Source organism: Parasteatoda tepidariorum, chromosome 1 (assembly GCF_043381705.1).
Source record: "Parasteatoda tepidariorum isolate YZ-2023 chromosome 1, CAS_Ptep_4.0, whole genome shotgun sequence".
NCBI classification, from domain to species: domain Eukaryota; kingdom Metazoa; phylum Arthropoda; class Arachnida; order Araneae; family Theridiidae; genus Parasteatoda; species Parasteatoda tepidariorum.
This window is the reverse complement of record NC_092204.1, coordinates 62964523-62984212: the sequence shown is the minus strand read 5'-3', so window position 1 is coordinate 62984212 and position 19690 is coordinate 62964523. Positions and strand designations below refer to the sequence as shown.

Sequence of the window (19690 nt, the reverse complement as noted above, 5' to 3'; positions counted from 1 at the left end):
ATATTAAAAAATGCACAATTAATTTTTAATATATTTGAGTTACAATTTGTTTTAATCATTCTTTTTTCAAAATAAATTTATAACTACAATTAAAATTTTCTAATGAACAATTTCTCTTATTGTTGATAAATGTTATTGTTGTATTTTAATAACTAGTTATTTTATGATAATTAAATTTTAAAATATTGTACTTTTATATGAGATTTACTTATATATTATATGATTTCGTTTTGTTGTTTTTAAAACTAATCTCTTGAGTTTCTTCTGAAAGTTATAGTTTGTACCATTTATTATAGATTAGTTAAGTATGTCTCTCTTTCATTATATAATTTCAGTTTTCTTCTCGCAAAAGTCATACATTAATTAATGCTTTTAATTTCATCACCTTTGTTTTCTAGGCTTGGTTTTAAGAGGTTTGAAGTTAGGTATTCAGCAAGTACTAAACCTATATACAGAATACATAATGGGTGTGAAGGTAAAAAAGCCTAGTTTGCAGTTTTTAAGAACAGATGTTTTAGAAGCTGCTCAGTCTTTGAAGTAAATCAAATTTAATATTTTTAGTACATTTTTAATCGGAATTTCTTTTTAACTTCAAACTGTCATTTCAAGATATGGACTATTATATTAGCTATGAATATATTCTTGGTAACTATTGCAGTAGTTATGGTTAAGTCTTTGTGTCATAAATCAGAATATATTAAGATATAGCATAACATATTGTGGTTTTCTATAAAAGGGAGTAGGAGCGAAGTGTTCTGATAGTTTTTTTTTAACTATTCGTATTAGGATATTTCTGCTTGAATTATATCTATAGAGATATTTAGGTATGGGAATTAGATATATACAAGTACATGTTTGTGTTTTAAAGAATTGGTATACAAGTTTGTAATAAATTATTAGTTTTCTTACTTCAAGTTATCACTCTTTCTGTTTAAATAATCAATAATTAACTAACTCCAAAAAGTATTTTTTTCTCTGAGAATTCTTATGAAAGTACAGAAATGTTACTCTATATTCAAAAAATAACTATATTAAAAAATATCAACTTAATTTATACTTACAGTCTTAAAATTTCAGACATAAATTCTCTGGGGTTATAATTTAGGCAATTAATGAATATTCAATTCTCTAACCGGAATTTGAAATAAAAAATTTAAACATTTATTTTTTATCATAAAACATTTTCAAGCATACTTTGTCTTTTTTTTAAAAAAAAAAAAATTCTATGTGTATTCATATAGAAAATGTGTTTAATTTCTTCACCTATTATAAATTGAAAAAAATAGCATCAAAATTAGTTTAGTTAAATAAGCAAATGTTTCAAAATGAATGATTTTTAATGTGTTTAAATTTCATTTTAGCATCTTAGGTTCTGTCTGCAAAATAGAAATTGAGAATAATAATCCTGGCGAACTACCTAAGGTAAAGTTTGGATATGTGAATAATCTTAGTCTAATTAATATGTTGTATTTATCAATTATTTATTTAGGTGTTCTCGAAGAAAACTACCATTTGCATCTGTCTTCTGTGTGTCTCATAGCACAAAGATTGCACATACGACGTAATTGTCTTCTTCAACTCAACAAATTAACTTAACCATTTTGTTTGATTAAATTTACATTAATATTTTAAGTCATTGTTTGTTGGTAATCATGTTTAACTCAAATGATTGGTACATCAGCTATAAAATAAGAGTTGATATTTAATGTTTGAATGAGAGAAATGTTAAACCTTGTGGAACTTAGGGAACAATTCTATCTTCTCCTTTTAGACCAAACTTAGATTAACCCAAATTCATTTGTTTTTTCAATTTAAAAAACTCCAGCTTTCCAAGTAACTATTTGCAAGTAATGATGAGATCTTGGTAAATGCTCAGAGTGGTACAGGTAGCTGGTGGCTTAATTCTATGACGCAGGCCAATCTGTGTCAAGCTATTACAAATGCCTCAATTTGTATGCGATTATATTGATAAGTAGTTTAAGTGCACATATTTTTCTGAAATGACTCATCTTCTGCTTGATTTGCTCCTCACAGTCATCAATTGCTTTGAATTCATTTTTGTTTACTGATGTTAGTTAGATTGTTACGTCAATATTAAAAATTATTCATTCAAAATTTTAATATTTTTTTACAGTTTTGATTTGGTTTGATATGTTTAATTCCTAATTATATTGGAATAAAATTTAACCTTAATAATTTTGTTCAGTTACCAATTGCAACGTCATCCTCAAGATTGATTTTCAAATTTTTATTTAATCTTTGTTTTCGATAGAAACTTGTTAAATATTTTTGCCAATAAAAGATTATTTTGCAATAGTGTAAAAAGTTAATTCTTAGTATTGTTACAGAATTTTAAGTAACTATTTTGTATTCATCATTTCAATAGCATAGGTTGCATAAAGTGTAACGCAGGGTTATATAAAGTTTATTATGAAAATTAATAAAAATCTTTTTAATGTAAGTTGTGTGAATGTAAGTTATTTATGGTTTAATAAAGGAACAGCACTTTAAGTTTCAAGAATTAAATTTTTGTTGATAATCAAGATTGAAAACTTAATAATGCTGAAGAGGAATATAAAGAAGGGATGATAAATAAATAATACTGGTAAATGCCATCAAATAAATGATAAATAAACAATTCACCGGTAAATCCTGTTATACTTTCATTAATTTTACGCTGATCGCAACCAACAATATCTGAATCTTCTTTGCTTAATAATGATTGCTAATTTTCTGTCAAATGAAAGTGCACAAAATGGTGAGATGATAATTATCCTTTTATGACATGAAGAAATACATATGGAAACACTTTCTATTCTTTTTTTAACACGCAAATGGTATTCCTTTCTGAGTGATCTTTGTATATCGTGAGGTTTAATTTATTTAATATCAATTTACAAAGCTCTAGATTTGTTTATTACTTAATATAACTTCAGTTAAATTTTTTTCTTTTCGAATAAGTAGTTGTAACATTGTTTATCCATTCCAGGGCTTGGGTTTGCTCTCCTATTTAAAGGAATCTCTGTGGTCATTTAGAAGGAAAGAAAACGTAGTTATGATTGGAGTCATTTTGAAATATGTGTATACTCCTTATTTCAAGTAAATATTTTAATTAAGTTATTTATATAATTTATAATAAATATTTTGTTATTTATTATAAATATTTTTATTAAGCTATTTCCGTTCCATTAATTTTTAGTAAAAATTAGTTTTAATTGTTATCATGAAACTTTTATTTACAGATTTCTTGAGAAATGGATGGATGAAGGTATTTGTTATGATCCATATGGCGAATTTCAAATTCTTGAAGACTTTAAATATTTAGATAGGGAAGGTGTGTATTGATACTTCATGGACTGGGTGTTAATGAATATGTTATCAAATCATTATTTTAGTTATAGATTTAGTTATAGAGTTTATTTATTTAATGGTGATTCGACTATGGAAATTGTTGCAATATGGCTTTTTTACTTGATAAATATTTTAAGTACCCTAAAATGTTTAGATAAAGAATAAATTTTTAATTACTTCTAGTGCTTTCTTTTAGCATATTTTAAATCTGAAAGAATTTTTTTTTCTTTTACCTTATATTATTTCTTTTGGTGGTAAGGATTTAGACTGCAATCTAAAATTGCTTTCTCCCCCCCCCCCAAGAATTTTTAGATGTATAGATTTTTGGGATTCATTTATTTATTTAAAAAACTTTTAGCTTAGCAGTTATATTTTGTTTTCTAGATGAGCTATATTGGAAGTTTGCTTATACTGAAAATTCTGAAGATCCAATGAGAGTTGTGCCAAATGAAATAAAACTTTACGCTGCTGATATTCTAAAATGCGGCAAAAATATGAGACTTTTAAAAATTTGTTGTTCATCGGTAAAGTATATTACATTCACTCAGTTATTTAAAATGTAAATACACATAAATAATGTAAATGTGTTTGTAAATATATTGTTAAAACAGAATATTTATTATATTTGATTTAATTAAACGATTACCATTTTAATTCTGCAATAATTAAATTATTATTTAATAGTTTGTTTATAGTTATTAGTTTATTATTGTATAATAGTGGGTTTTAGTTAGTTAATTCGCTAAATTAGCCACAATGGTATAGTGGTTAAAGCACTGAGTTGCCATCTTGAAGAACTAGGGTTCTATCCCTGGTTGTGCCTGGAAGCTCACCTAGCTTCAAGCCTTAGCCTTTATTTCTGGATGCCAGCTCATTTAGGAAGTGAAGGCTACCAGTGCTCAATGCTTACCACATTATGCTGTTGGCGTCTGCAAATTATGGTGCATTAATCTTCATGACCATTATCACTCACTATAGTGTTGTGGGAATGTTTGATTAACTATATGCTATAAAATAGTAGAATGCAAGTAACTATATGAAAAAAAATAAAGGTAAAATGTTTTTCACACAATTCTTTGATGAGGAACTCTTGGTATCTTCTACCCTGTTCACAGTACCTAAACTCATGCTGCGGCTCTTGGAACAAAGATTATATTCATATTTTTTTTAATGTTAAATCTAGTTATTTGTATCAGTAAAACCTAGTGAAATATCAGTTTTTTAGTTTAATGACAAAATTTAACATCTATAAAACACTAATTTGACCTATTCTTCTATAAATATACTGCTTTTAAAATTCGATTTTTCAGGAACAATTTGACAAGTTTTTCTCAAATTTCGTATTTTGCCACTTAAAATGTCATTCTTTAAAATGATGTAGAGAAGTTTATACTATTGTTAAATAAAATAACGAAAATTTTTTTTTTCTATAAGGTTTTTCTTTTTGCAACTGTGGACGAAACTCCTAACGAAACTTTGGGGACCATATTGGGGGTCAGAAATCTGAATCTATTGAAAATAGTTATGTTTATTCAGAGTAAAAAACGTTTTTGTGCCTTATTTCATAACTTTAAATATCATCTACATTACTTAATTAGCTTATTTGAGGACACCCCCTTTGAACCATTAAGATTAATTCTTAGAACATGAACATCCGATCATTAGATCAAAAGTCATTCATAGTGGTCCATTTTTTTTGTGCACTGTACATTTCTGTCTTCGTTTATTTTTCTTTTATAAATTTTTCAAATTATCAGTTATCTTTTAAGCATCCATTATTGCTAAATTTAGCCTCTACAGTAGGATTGAAATGTATTCTGAATAGCTACTTAGGCAGTGTACTAACCTCAAGAATAGTAGACAGCAAATAGGCTTGTGAATTTAAATATATTACAGAAACTTTTTAATACAATTTATTTCGTTTAATATTTAACCAAGTATCTTTAACATTTATATTTAACTGTTACTAAATAAATTTGTATTTTTTTCAAGGGAAAAAATTTTATTAAAAATGTGTAAATAGAAATCGAAAAAAAAATGCCTTTTCCATTTTTCGTATTCTATTCAATCTATCTTCATCAATATTATGTCTATCAAATTATTAGAGTTTTGCTTTGTGAATTTTACTCAATTTTTCTAACTAATATTCAATCCTGAGCAAATGTTTGTTTTTGATTTTCGGGAAAATTATATATTTTAAATTAATAACTTTTATTTCAGAATTATAGTTTGGAATATATGCTAAACCATCCTCCTCCATCACTTTCGGTATTATTCTCTGATTGTGCCGCAAGGATCAAAGAAGAAATGTGTATTGAATACATTAAAAGAAAGGAAGAAGATGAATTAGAGTACTTTGTAAAAAAGAAACTCTCTGATGATTACGTATTAGTACAAAATCAAAGTTACATTAGTCAAAGAGAAGTTTTCATTCTTAACAAAGGTTTGACATTTTATTTAAAATGCATTAAGAGCATTAATAATTATCATATTTGATTTACAAAGATTATCTTTTTTATTTACTTTTTAATTTTAAAAGTAATTTAAAATTTCAATTATATATCTAGTTGTTTTAACACACCAAACATTGTTTATTCTGTGATTTTGCTTTGTGACTCATTACGCATTACAAAAAGTATTGCAATAATTTAAATAGGCTTAATTATGTGTGTAAAGTGTTTAAAACAGCATGTTTAAAAAGAATTGAAATTTAGTGTTTATTTTTTTTTATAAAAGTTATAAATTTCACGTTTAAAAATGATTTAACAAAATAGCGATTTATAACAGTTAATACGTTTATGTATATTTTATATATTTTTTTAATGTGCATAAAGTACAGACTTTAAATTATAGGAATGAACAAAACTAGATGGTTAAGTCTTAATATTATAAAGCTAATTTGAGTTTTACAGTTCATTTTGTTAAGTTCTGCAGTTTAAATTATTTTACATTTTAATATGTTTTTTTATTATTTTTATTTTACATTATCTTTCATTTAAGGATATCTTTACCATGTTTCTGTAATCTAGTTTTTGTACTTTTTGAAAGTACTTTTCTTATTGTTCTATGAAAATATAATAATTCCTTCTTATTCAAAATTATATTTACTGTTTGAAATTTTACAAGGAGAGAAAAAATAAGAAAATGAACTGAAATTTACAAAAATCAGAGTAATTTTTCTTAAAAATAATGTTTGCTATGAATATTTTTTCATTGAATATACTTGAATTGAAATTCACTGATATATAAGTGAATTTTCATTAGTTCTCAAAAGTTCAAATCAATCAAAATCAAATTACACATTAGTATTGAAATTCTTTTTAGGCTTGGTAATGTTCTTAAATTTTTTTTCATGAGTAATTCATAAAAAGGATTTCTCAATTGTCCTTCATTTGAATTGTGTTTAAAATGAAATTAAGTTTTGTTTTGAGCATAAAAAGTAAGAAATTCTATTTTTTTTTAGTGTGGTGTAATCGGTTTCTTTCTCATTCTCTGATGCAATTGGATTGGTAAATATGGCTTAAATTTTGTGTGATTTTATCTATGTGAGCAATTTTTTATACTTAAACCGTTTATTAAATCTTTTTTTCCTTTTTTTAACAGCAGCAGTGTTAAAAATGTTCACATTAATGAAAGGTTCAAGTCTTGGGAAAATTTAGCTTACCTTCATAACACTCACACCGAAATTATTTTTGATGGTGTTGGAATATTATTTACAACTTGCATTTTTAATAAAGGTAGTACACTGAGTGATGAACCTATGCTGCCAAAAGATGAAAATGATATTAAGCCGTTATTGTTGGATAAAAAAATCAATTGTGATCAAATCTCAAAAAGCAGCAATGCTGCTATCCATTTTCAGCAAAGTCAAGTATCAAATAATGTTTCAAATAGCACCATGTCAAAGTCTTTGATAAAATTTCCACCTCCAGGTGTGTATTTTATATTACTTAACTTATTTTTTATAAATCTTTAAAAATACTAGATTTTTTAAAAATATATAATTAGATTTAAAAATTGGTGTTACAAATTTTGTAAGGTACTGTATAAAATGAGTTACAGCTATCTGCTTTGTTACAAATAAAATAAAATAAAAGAATTATTCTTCTAAAGGTTTTTCTGATAAAAAAACATATTAAACATTAAATTATTAAATAGAGATATTAAATTATAAAAATAAAATGAACTAGTTGTAGAGTTTGAATCCTTTATAATGCTTCAAATTTTAAATAGCGAAAGGAAAGAAAATAAAGATTTGAAATATATCCTAAACTTGTACTAAATTAACAATGGTGATTTATTAAGGACATTCAGATGGAATTACTTTGGAATTTAAGGATGCTGTGTTGTTTAGGAAGAAGGGCATCAGGGCTATCATAACCTGAGTTTGGGGATCAATTGTAGAAGGATTTTTTTTAAATCTATGCAATAATTAAAGTTATTATTTTTTAAAATTATTTTTATTATTATTTTTAATAATTTTATAAATTATTATTATTTTTTTAAACTATATTCCTCCTCCAAAATTTCAGTGAAGATTACCAATTTTCAAACTCATTGATTCAATCAAAAGTCAAACATTATTTTTTGGGCACTTTATAATTGTGTGTTCTATAAATTGTTTATCCATTTTTCGTAAAATATAACTTTAAAAAAATTGAAGAAATATTTTTCTTTCAGTTCCAGATGATATTTTGCCTGGGACATTTATGAATAGTTTAGCATCATTATTAATCAGTGATTGCTGTGATCGAAAAGAAGACATATATTCTTGTCTACAATTATCATCTTTACAAAGTATCATGACTTACAACTTTAAAGCTGGATTTGATATGAGGTTTTTTTTGAAATATTTGATTTATTCAATATAATATCACTCGTACGTAATTGCTATTTTTATTTAAAACTTTAGGCTAAATATAAGTAGTAGGGAGCATTGTTTTTCTATAATGATTACAAGACTAAATTTATCCTTTTTTTTCTTATGAAAATAAGTAAAACTAAGTGTTCATAACCTTAGAGGACATGTATACATCGCATGATCTATTAAACTCTATGGAAAAAAAGTATGAACACTTCAGGAATACTGCTCCTTCTTATATTATTATTTTACTTCAGCTATTTTTTTTCTGAGAATGTGTCTGAATTGTGTATGTTTTAAACATCATTTAAGTATAAAATATATTTTATGTTTTGTTTTTCATGCAGAAAATTAACACACATTTTTTTCGGGAAATATATTTTTGTGATTATATGAAATATGCAATGTTTCACCATCTTCATATTTATGTTTCATCAAAGTGATTTTTATTAAATCACATGATTTTGATCTTGACATAGAAATTCAAATTTTTTGATACACTTCAGTTATTTAATATGAAATATTTGGTTATCAAAATTAATTGAAAGTTGTTCTTGGAAAATTCTGTTAAAAATCATAACTTGTAATCAAGTCCATCTAACAAATTTTTTTTACATAATTCAACTTTTTAGCTAGGTAATTGAATTAATAATTGCGAAAGCAAATTTCGTAGTTTTCTGTTAATGCAGGATTATTAGTAAGATAAAGGCAATTGCACAATTAACTAAGTTATTGTTGTTTACCTTAAAGCAGCCATCCTCACTTAATATGCAAATGTGGGAATGTGCTGTCTTTTTCTTAATTATTCCTATTGCTATGGTAACCTATAGTTAACCTTGAGTCAATTTTAAGTTTTTATTTGTATTTCTTAATTTATATTGTACTGCAAGTAATTGTAATTCTAAATATGAATTTAAAATTAGTATTCATTATTGTTTTTTGTACTATTTAAATTATTAAATTCTATTGTATATTATTTTTAAATTTTTTGCAATTTATTTGAAAATGAGTCATCAAAATTTGCTTAAATTCAATTATCAGAGATATTTGTTTTGCTGAGGTATTGTATCCCCTGATCATCTGGTTATTCAAGGTTCTACTTTATCATACCTTATTAAATTTTATATTTTTGGTTTACTTTCTTTTCTGTTTAAATGTAGAATGCATATTGTTAAAAAAGCAGTTAAGGACTATTTTATGAATCAACTCAAGCTTGAAGATTTGCTGATTGGACTTAAAAACACATACTTGTTGTTGGATGAATCATTTAGTCAATTGTTGTGTGAGAAACTATTTCCCTGGGTAAGTATATTAATTAAGAAATGTGCAATAATTAGTTACATTGATTAAAAAGCTATAAATCTATGCAGTGGAGCATAGTACACAAAATAAAAAATGGAGCACCTCAATAACTTTTAACTATCATGCATTAAAATTTGATCTCAATGGTTTGCAGACGTAATGTATCGTAATTAATTAGCTGAGATGATATTTTGAGTTTAGAAATCAGGCGCATTAAGGTTACTTTCTCTGAATGTATCCTACTTTTTTTCTCTTTTTTTACAGATTATTATTCCTCAAAATATAGGGAGAGGGTAGCTGCAATATTGAAAATATGGTTGCTATAGTTTGGTCAGGAGAGTGGTTGAAAGGTTGGAGCTCTTAGAGTTAATTTTTCTTTTTCCCCTTTCACCATACCTCTTGACTTCTTTAAGATAATCACAAATTTTTTGCTCGTAATAATAAAAATTTATTTACCTAAAGATAATAAATTAATAATTTTTTTAAAAATTGTGTTATTTTTTCTTATTTAATTTAATAATGTTCAAAACTTTTTTGAACTAAAAGGTTTATAAGTTTTTAAAAAATTTTTACCTATGTAACTTTAAATCGCAAAATTTAAAGTTTGATTGAAATCACTTGATCAAATAGTTTTTAAATGATAAAAATTTGCTAATACCTCTTTGAATTGGTGAAATACACAAAAAGTTAACACTTAAGGGTTCAAATTGTTTACCTTTTTCCGGACCAAATTGTTATGACGATAAATTTTAGATTGCTGCAATTCCCTCTAATTTGGTTTAAAGAATCCGAATCCATCAAAAAAAGATATGTTTATTTAAGAAAAAGTATATTATTGTCTCTGATATCTTAACTCGGAATATTGTTTGCGCTAAGTAATTGGCAGTTTTTTAAGTTAAACCTTTCCAACCATTAAAATTGCATTTTAGTACTTGGAAATCTGATTGCTAGTTATTAAGGTGTTCTGTTTTTTATTTTCCTTACTGTGCAGTTCATGTAGTTTTATTTCTATGACTTTGAAATTTCAATCTTAGCACAAAATTTATCCTAACTTCTGAGTTATGCATAAGAATAAACTTTCTTCTTTGTCAAATTTTGACTTGAATAAAAATTTTTTTTATTTATCAATGTGTAGTCAATTCATTTGAGAATTTACAGCTCTTAATGCTCATTAGCAATCTTTGAACTTCTAACTCAGAAGACAAACTTTCAATTCTTGCTTCATTTGCGATACACGGAAAGAAATAACATGAAAAACTTAGACAGCAGTTTAACTCTAATCCTTGATATGTTTATGTTGTGGATATTTTAGCCTTGTGGTCAACAGCAGCGGGAACAATATACAAATCCTGATGCCATTATTGAGATTGTAATCTAGATTGCTATTATTACATATATTGTGTTTTATGAGCATATTTGATGTAAAATTTTGACGTAGAGCTGTTAAAAGTACCCAACATTTGACTTTCATGAAAATAAAAAATACTGTGTTGCGTAGTTATAAAATATTCAGAAAAAATTATGTAAAAAACATTGTAAATGGTCAGATCTTAGTTCTAAATAAAAATTTGAATTTTTAAAAGATATTAACTCTGTAATTTTTTTTTTGTTGAAAAAATTAAACCAAGAATTTTGTATTTACAGCTTATTTCAGATTGAATAATTATATATATCAACTTTTCTTTTTGTGTTTTAGATACAATTGCATTCAAATGTGACACTAAAAATCTTGTTAATAAGCTTTTTTTAATATTTTTTTCAGACTTTAATGTGCCAAAATACTCAGCAGTTTGCAAACTGGAGCATATTGAACGAAATATTCTGTAATTCTTTAACTGAAAGTAACTGTGCTAGTTCTTCTTTACTTTCAACTGGGACAGTGATTTTTGTTGATCTGCCTGAAAATGATATACTGGAAAGTAAGTCAATATTTTGTAAATGTAATGCTTTTTAATTATTATATACTTGCATGTGTATTGATTTTTCTTAACCTTTCAACAATTGAGAGCCTAAAGCAAAAGTACTTTTCCTGACGGTATTACTTTTTAGAAAAGCATTGAGAAAAAACCAATTTGCTATGTCGGAAAGCAACCAGATCTTTCTCCATACTCAGTTTAAGATTAACAGATAAAGGGTTAAAGAGAATTGTTCATTGCTGGAAAAGTAGATCTATATGTATTCGTTTTAAAAAGGGTCATCTGTAAAATAATTGGTTTTACACATCAATAATTTCTGCACTTATTAAAATTGAAATTTCATAATTATGAATTTATTGTATTTTAAATTCTGTTGTGTTATTTTGATGTGCATTCTGGAGTTGTTGTTTTAAGACTTGATTGCTCAAGAATTACTAGAATTTGCTTGGTTCTAACTTCAGATTATTAAAAATAGAGTGCAATAGGGGGAATAATATTTTTTTTATAGTTTTTTTTAAATCTTAAAGAATTAATCTAATCTGATTTTTATATTTATTCAAACAAAAATTTATATTAATATTACAGCATTTTTAATTTATAAATTACTGAAACTTTAAATAAATTAAATTTTTAAACTAAGCATTTAATTTTTCAGTATTTTCATTTTATAGACTAATTACGAGGATTACGAATTTTTATTTTCTGTAAAAGAATAAAAGTGTTGAAAACTTGAGTGCAAATTCATCATTGTCTTAGCATATGCTGATAAATTTCCACAGTATTTGAGTAATTTTTAATTTCTATTTGGTTACTGTCTGCTTATGATCAATTGTAAAGAGCAAACTAATTAAAAGAATAATGCAAATAAATTTAATATATCATATGTAATAATTTATAAACATGCACTAAAGAGTCTTCTTAATATATATATATGTTCATCATATACAGTAGACTAACTGAAATCTCCATATCTTGGAACCAGAAGTTTTGGGGATTTAGAATATTGTTAATTTTAGATGTTTTTTTAAATTTCTTTTTTTTATGTTTTCAATGTGCATTTTAATTTTTGTCTAAATGGAAAATAAAGTTAACATATTGAAAGAAATTTAAAAAAAAACTTAAGCGTAACTGATAATAATTTATTTGTGATTATTGAATTTTTTGAACATTTTTTCCATTTTCTTTAAATATATTACAAAAAGAAAAATAGGAGACAGATGGGATTATTCACAAATGTGTACATTTTTAAAAACTATTTTTGCTACAGATGGAATATTTGAAAATGTGTTGTATTACATGTTTTCTTTTTAACAATAGAATTTTGTTTTTAAGCTTTAGAATGTTTTTTTTTGTTGGAAATGTAACTTTAACCACCAGTTTTTTTGTTTGCTTTCTCTCTACAATTTATATTGATTTAATCACACATGTTATTTGAGCTAAGGTCGCCATAACTCTGATTTTAACTGCTAATGTAACAAAATAAATTTCCTTACATTTTTATTCTTTTTTTTATTTTTTATTTATAGGAAATGAGTTTTTGCATTTCTTCCAGTTTGAATTTCAGGTATTTAATCATTTATTTCTATAGTGAAACACTTCTTTAAAATTTTTTTATTACTTATTTTTTGTTAATTTACATTTACAATTTTTACTAGTTCTAGTAACTTTTTTTTATAATATTTTTTTATCTTTCTTAATTTAGATTAGCTGGCCTATGAATATAATTGTACATAAATCCTGCATTACGCAATACAGAAATATTAATTCATTTTTACTTGAATTGGATTTTCTCTCATGGTTGCTTGGAAATACATGGGAATCATTAATGTTAGGGGGTGAGTACTATGTTTGTAATTCTTACTAGAGTTTAACTGACTCACATACAGTTATTTAGTAATTATTTCATCTTTTTTTTTATAAATCATTTATACTACCTATCTTTTAGTAATTGAAATATGCTATTTTACTGTAGGAATAAATGTATGCATTGTAACAATTAACTTTCATTTATTAAACTAAGTAAATATGAATGATACTCTGACGGCATATAATGATACACCCAACTCAGAAGAAGGTTGAGCTGGTATTAGCTTTTGAACATACATAAAAGTTGCTGAGAAACTGTTATCTGAAGCAGCCTACTTCTCACTGCCTGCAGTCAGAATTATCTGATTGGACGCTGAGTTTGAGCCTAATAAAGACTGTAAATACAATTAAATCTTTAACTCTGCTATTCTTTTCTATCAGTTTCTTCCTACTGTGCTTAATAACTGTATCCTATGCTAGTAAATATATCATTCTCTGATTCTCTCATCTCTGAATTTACATACATTCACAGCAGAGCATTGTTTCAAAATAATTTTTAGTCTATCTGTAATAAATAGCAGTTCAATAAGATTAAATTCAGGACTCTTTGCTATTGAACGTTTTTATTTTTACTCAAGCAATAGCTACCATATCTCACAATGGTTCCGTGTTGTTCTTTTTGATGGTGCTAAATTCTCGATGTGGTGTAGGTGAATATGAACCATATTTTCTGCGATGGATTTAGAGAGAGAAGAGAAACTGGCCCAACAAAAGAGACTGAGGTTGTGAGTTGGTAAAATCAAATGCTTTGCTATTTTCCTTGGGGAAGGATGTAGTCCTGACCTACCTTTCCATTGAAAAGTTGGCTACTAGCTTTACGGATGAAACTCCGCTCAATTTATTATACAAAGTGTACAGTCTGTCAAATGCTCACCCAGAAGTGACTGACTAGATGAAGATGTCTTCATGCAACAATACATAGATAATGTGAACAAATTTGTGAACGATCAGCACATCTCTGGTGCTGAAGCGAACAACTTAGATATGATTGTTTACCTTCCTTTGTTCTTGTCATTGAAATATTAGATTATTGAAGTCACATTCGAAAATAAGCCGAGAGAAAATTTCTCCTCGGATTTTGTCTCTCAAAGACTGATTGATGCTGAAGCTTTGTTCTGTGATTTCAAAAGTGAACAAAAAAGAAACAAAAAAGATAAATTTCTAGCAGAAAATGTGACATTTTCCCTTAAATTACCTGAAAACATAAACTCAGTGACTTATTTTGTTCATTTTGCAAGCGTAAGAACACACAGTCGAATATTGTTGCAAAAAATAGCTAGTTTTAATTACGGCAAAACAGTTGATTTCATAAGAAACTCTGTAAAAGTTCAAAGGAATAATACAATAAATCCAGTTCATCAGTAGTGCTTTTTTTTATTATTGTGATTGTTTTTTTGTGATTTGTGATAAGTTTATTATTGATTCGGGTACAGCATCTAATATGTCTTAGCATAAAGGATGATTTTCATCATTAAAATCATCATCATCAATTGTTGAAATCATCCACACTCGAAAACGGAGGGATTGGCGAAGTTAAAGGTTAAACTTCAACAGGACTGACAACAACACTAAAAAAATATCTTTTTTGTTCCTGAACTAAATTGTGAACTCAGTTGAGGACTGAGTGAATTATAGTAGCAGCAGGCTTCAGTGTTGTTTTTAAATGTGAAAAAGTTTTTATTGAAGCATTTAGAAAAATTCTTTTTTTTTTGATATCACGATGAAAGTGGACAGTATGTTAGTGAATTTGTGCCATAATATAAAATTGCCTTGCACAATATGAAAGTTATCTCTGACATTGTTGTCTTGGTCTTCCTTCAACTTGAGTCCTCAAACAGATGAGATTATCGGTTACAATGTCCTTCTGTAAAATTTGTGTTCTTATGTCTCTTTGTGCTGACCCGATGCGAAAAGTAAAAAAAAGGATGAATAAACATAAGGTTTTGATTCATACCGAGGTTGTTAACCAACTGAACCCAAAGGCCATTTTTTATGTCTGTTATTGATGATATTTCCTGTTTCATGGAGGTGTGTCTGCTTAAGAGAAAAGGGAATATAAATCAAGAACTTAAATTAATCAAGAGCTAATCTAACTCTTCTGTGTGTAAGTTACAATGTGGTAATGCCCAGGAATATTTATCTAATATAGCAAATTTTGCAGCGGAAAATGGATTTTTAATTGATCCTGTGCCTTCTTATGCGCAATCTTTAAATGGTGTTGCAGAATGAGCGAATAGAACTTGATTGGATAAAGGGTGATAAATATTGTTGGAATCTAATCTCCCAAAGCAGTTTTGGGAAAGAGCAGTTTGTGCTTAAACTTATGTGAGTTGCCGAAAAAGTCTGTTAACAACAGTGGGCCTTTTAATTTGATATGAATATGCTCCAGATTTATCCAACATACGAGGGTTGTAAATTAAATAGTGGCAACTTAACCTTGAAATTCACAGAAGGGTGGGCATGCGCAAATAGGATGTGGGAACGATGAGGTGGCGCTGTTGTCGATGTGTAGAGTGCAAAAAGCAGTCGTTCTGCTTAGAAGGGTAGTTGTTGTGTGGCGTTAAAGTGAGGAGTTTCATTTCCATCGCTCTAAAGCATGTTTTCAAAAGTCTTAATGAAGAAAAAAACGAGATACTTGAACCCATCGTGCTACTGTCCAATACGGTAAAGCATTTACCCCACAGGCTTCCACTAATCCTCGTTAGCATTCTGTTGCATTTTTACCACGGGCAACCTCGATTTTAAGCGACGACAGCTATCACCTTTTGAAAACATGCTTTAGAGCAATAGAAACGAAACTCTTCACTTTAACGCCACACGACAACTACCCTTCTAAGCAGAACGACTGTATTTTGCACTCTACACATCGACAACAGCGCCACCTCACCGTTCCCATATCCTATTTGCGCATGCCCACCCTTCTGTGAGTTTCAAGGTTAAGTTGCCACTATTTAATTTACAACCCTCGTAGAAGTGTTTGGTTGTGATGCATTTATTTTTGTACTACCATCTCAAAAAAAAAAAATGGATGAAAAATTTTGTAAAATAATCATCGCAAAATGTTCTTCTGTTTGATATCATTTAATGAATCTTGTTTATAAAAAACGGATTACAGTGCCGCAAAAATGTAAAATCTAACAAAGGTAAGTTGATCTGTGAAAAATATGCGCACGATTCCGATTCTAGTTCCGATTCCGATAGTGTTCTAGTTCGAAAAAGAAAGTAATAACTATCATTCCAAAGTTGATAACACTTCTCTTTCTAATAAGGAAGTTGGCTTTCCTAAACAAAAAAATTATTCTTAAATCTAACGTGGAAAAGAAGCCTGCTGTAAGATACCCCAAAGCTGAGACAATCGCAACACCCGCTCTTTGCGACGCACTGAACTATGATGATTTTGCATCTCTTCCCTCACATAAACAACTTTGGCAACTTTGTATTGGGTAGTTTTTTTTTATAGCTTTTCATAACTTTTAATTATTCAATGCTTCCAACATTATTTCCTTTGTTAAATCTGAAAAAGTGAAGGAAAATTGCTGGCAGAAACAATCATTTTATTATACTTCATCATCATTATCATCTCATTTTGCTTCTGGAAATTTGTAAGAAGCTGACTCATTATAAGTGGATTCTATTGTAGATTACAGTTTATCTTTTAAATTATACAAATTGCTTGAACTATGGTTTTTGTTTAATTTTTTTCTTATGACTTTTTAATTCTAACTAGTTCTCTTATTACTAGATTTCAGTACTCAAATACGCAAACTGTTCTTTTTTTCACGGCTTAGCTATGTTAATAGTAAATTTTTGTTTTTAAAATTTACAGAAATAATAATTAGTTAATATCTATATTTACTAAAGGTATTGCATAAATCTTTTGACATTTAAGAATTGTTTTTTCCCTTTAGCAAAATCTTCAAACATTCAAGATTCTTCACAATACAGAGCTATCATGCTACAAAGGTACTGTATTGATCTGAATCTTATTTTAAAAATGCTTCTTAAGTTGGTTTTTGTATGTACTATTTTTCCATTATAGTCTTAGAATATAATTTTTATTTAATGCAGTTTGAAAAATATCATATCAAACCAGAGAAAGTTAAAAAAATTTTAATGATAAAATGAGCAAACACTTTTCTAATTTAAAATGCATTTTCAATAAACAAGTAATTATCTGTAGAATACAGTTTGAAGCTTTGTATGTTTGAGTGCAATAAGAAATATAATATCTGTTTTGATCTATGTAAGTTGACTTCAAAATTGTATCATTAGCTATACACTAAAACAATAAGTGATATATACATTTACTATAATGACATAGACTTAATGAATATATAATCTAATCAATAAATAGTCTAAAATAAGTGATAAGAAGAAATTTTTCACTTTCTTCTATTATATAAGTAAAACTATATCGAAACTTATAAAATTAATAGCATTGGAAACTTTTTTTTGTCTCAGTTCTTAATAATGTCAGAACCACATGTTTTCTTTGCTTCTTGCTATTCTAATATTAAATGTTTTGAAAACAGTTAGAATAATTTTGCCTAAATTTTTTTTATTTAATTTAAAACATTTATAAAATTTGAACATGCAATGCAAAATATCAAAAAAGGAAATAAAGCTGAATGCAATTAAATTAATTAATATATAATTAAAAATAACTTTGTTTTTAAAGAACTGCAAACAATTACTTTAAATTTAGACGGAAAGTAAAAAAAGGGTATATTATCAACAGAACACTTGATATTTGTTGCCATTAATATCATTTCAAAGAGATGAATACTTAATTATTTATGCCAAAAAATGTTCAGAGTTTATGACGTATTTTCAGAATTGTCCTTAAAGCATTATTGGATTAATAATTTTTAATCTGAAATGAGAGTTTTATTATGTAGCATAACATATGAAATTGTATAGCTTTTAATAGCAAATTAATCTTTTTAGTAGCATACCATGAATAAAACAAGCAAATAATATCAACTAAATAAGATTTAATTTACAAATAAATTCAGCTACATTATATGTTTTTTCAATTATGTTTTACTTTATTAATGCTTTGAAATAGATTTGTTAACTAATTGGTGTGAAGTGAGTTCTGCTGTAATTATTAAATAATTTGACATTAAATCACCTTTATTTATTTAGGTTGCGTCTCATTTTCTTTTTTGATGTACAAGTTTATAAGTACTTCGTTTTTTTCTGTTGTTTTAAACAAATTTGATATTTATACTCTCATAATCAATTTCAAAGTGGCATTTAAATTATATTTTAATTTATATGTATCGATTAATTTTTATTACAAGTGCAAATAAATTAACTTCATGATCAGTCAGTAAAAGAATTAACTTTTATCGTTCAATTTTATTTTATCCTGTAAATAAAGTACCAGTCTTTTCAATTAAAATTTAAATAAAAAAGCTTCAGTAGATTAAAAGAAATGTTACAACATTGAATTTGGTCATTATAATTTTTGTATTATTCTTGTGTTTTTTACATACATAAAAATTTTTAATTTATAATTTTTTCATAGATTATTTAAGTTTGGTTTCCATTATTTAATGTATAATTTTTCTTTCAGATTTGACATGCATCAGTTCATTTGTGTCTTGCGAAACTGTATACGCCATGATTTGCAAGGACCTGTGTGGGAATTTCTGTTGAAAAGTCTGAGTACTGAAGAATTAAGTATAGATGCTTTAGAAAACATTCACATTCAATATTTAAAGAGTGTATCAACTAGGTAAACAATATTCTATATTTTTTATTATAACAAAGTAGTTGAATATCCGTTCTTTGTAAGGGGTGAAAAAAAAAGAAAGAAAGAATCATTAGATGGATGTTAATCAACACTACAAAATCATTTGCAAAACTGACCGGCATATTCTACCACAACTAATAAAATTTGAACAATTCAAAAATTTATTTTAAAATTTATCTGTTGCCCTTCTTAGTAACTTTACATTATTAGGTGAAGCAAAACATCAGGGGATCTATTCGGGTCTATATGTATGTCAGGTAAGCTATTAATCACGGCCAACTCATGATAATCAAACTGTTCAACTCAAATAATCTCTATATATATTTCTCTTACAAGGCGACAAAAAAAAGCCTCATTACATCTCCCCGAATGGCAACGCTAGAAAATTGACCAATGATTGCCGCTAAAAATGTCACATGCCAAATCTAGCTGAGATGGCTCAACATATAGCACTTTTAAAAACGGAAACTGAAATAACCAGAGAGAGCGTAAGCTAGGCAAAAGTGAGTAGTCTTAGTCGATAGATCTCTATTTTAGTATTTTGTCGAAAGCGCTTTTTTTCACGAATTTATATATTACGAATTTATTTGTTTTACTAGAATTTATTTGCTTAGATTGTTTTGAATTCTTAGA

General features: G+C 26.9%; 1 protein-coding gene across 3 annotated transcripts in view; it reads left to right on the top strand.

The window, feature by feature from the left end:
* Positions 1-19690, top strand: part of LOC107455755 (uncharacterized) — a 37388-nt gene that overhangs the window by 10532 nt on the left and 7166 nt on the right. For 2 of the 3 annotated variants that reach the window (XM_071181255.1, XM_016073445.3), the window contains exons 9-23: positions 399-537; positions 1362-1422; positions 2990-3099; positions 3243-3334; positions 3736-3875; positions 5572-5794; positions 6815-6860; positions 6955-7283; positions 8032-8188; positions 9373-9514; positions 11277-11433; positions 12957-12994; positions 13133-13265; positions 17205-17259; positions 18878-19039. In XM_071181255.1, the coding sequence (XP_071037356.1) occupies positions 399-537; positions 1362-1422; positions 2990-3099; positions 3243-3334; positions 3736-3875; positions 5572-5794; positions 6815-6860; positions 6955-7283; positions 8032-8188; positions 9373-9514; positions 11277-11433; positions 12957-12994; positions 13133-13265; positions 17205-17259; positions 18878-19039 (1984 nt within the window). The remainder of the gene's footprint in view (positions 1-398; positions 538-1361; positions 1423-2989; positions 3100-3242; positions 3335-3735; positions 3876-5571; positions 5795-6814; positions 6861-6954; positions 7284-8031; positions 8189-9372; positions 9515-11276; positions 11434-12956; positions 12995-13132; positions 13266-17204; positions 17260-18877; positions 19040-19690) is intronic. The other variant, XM_016073453.3, reaches the window with a different exon arrangement.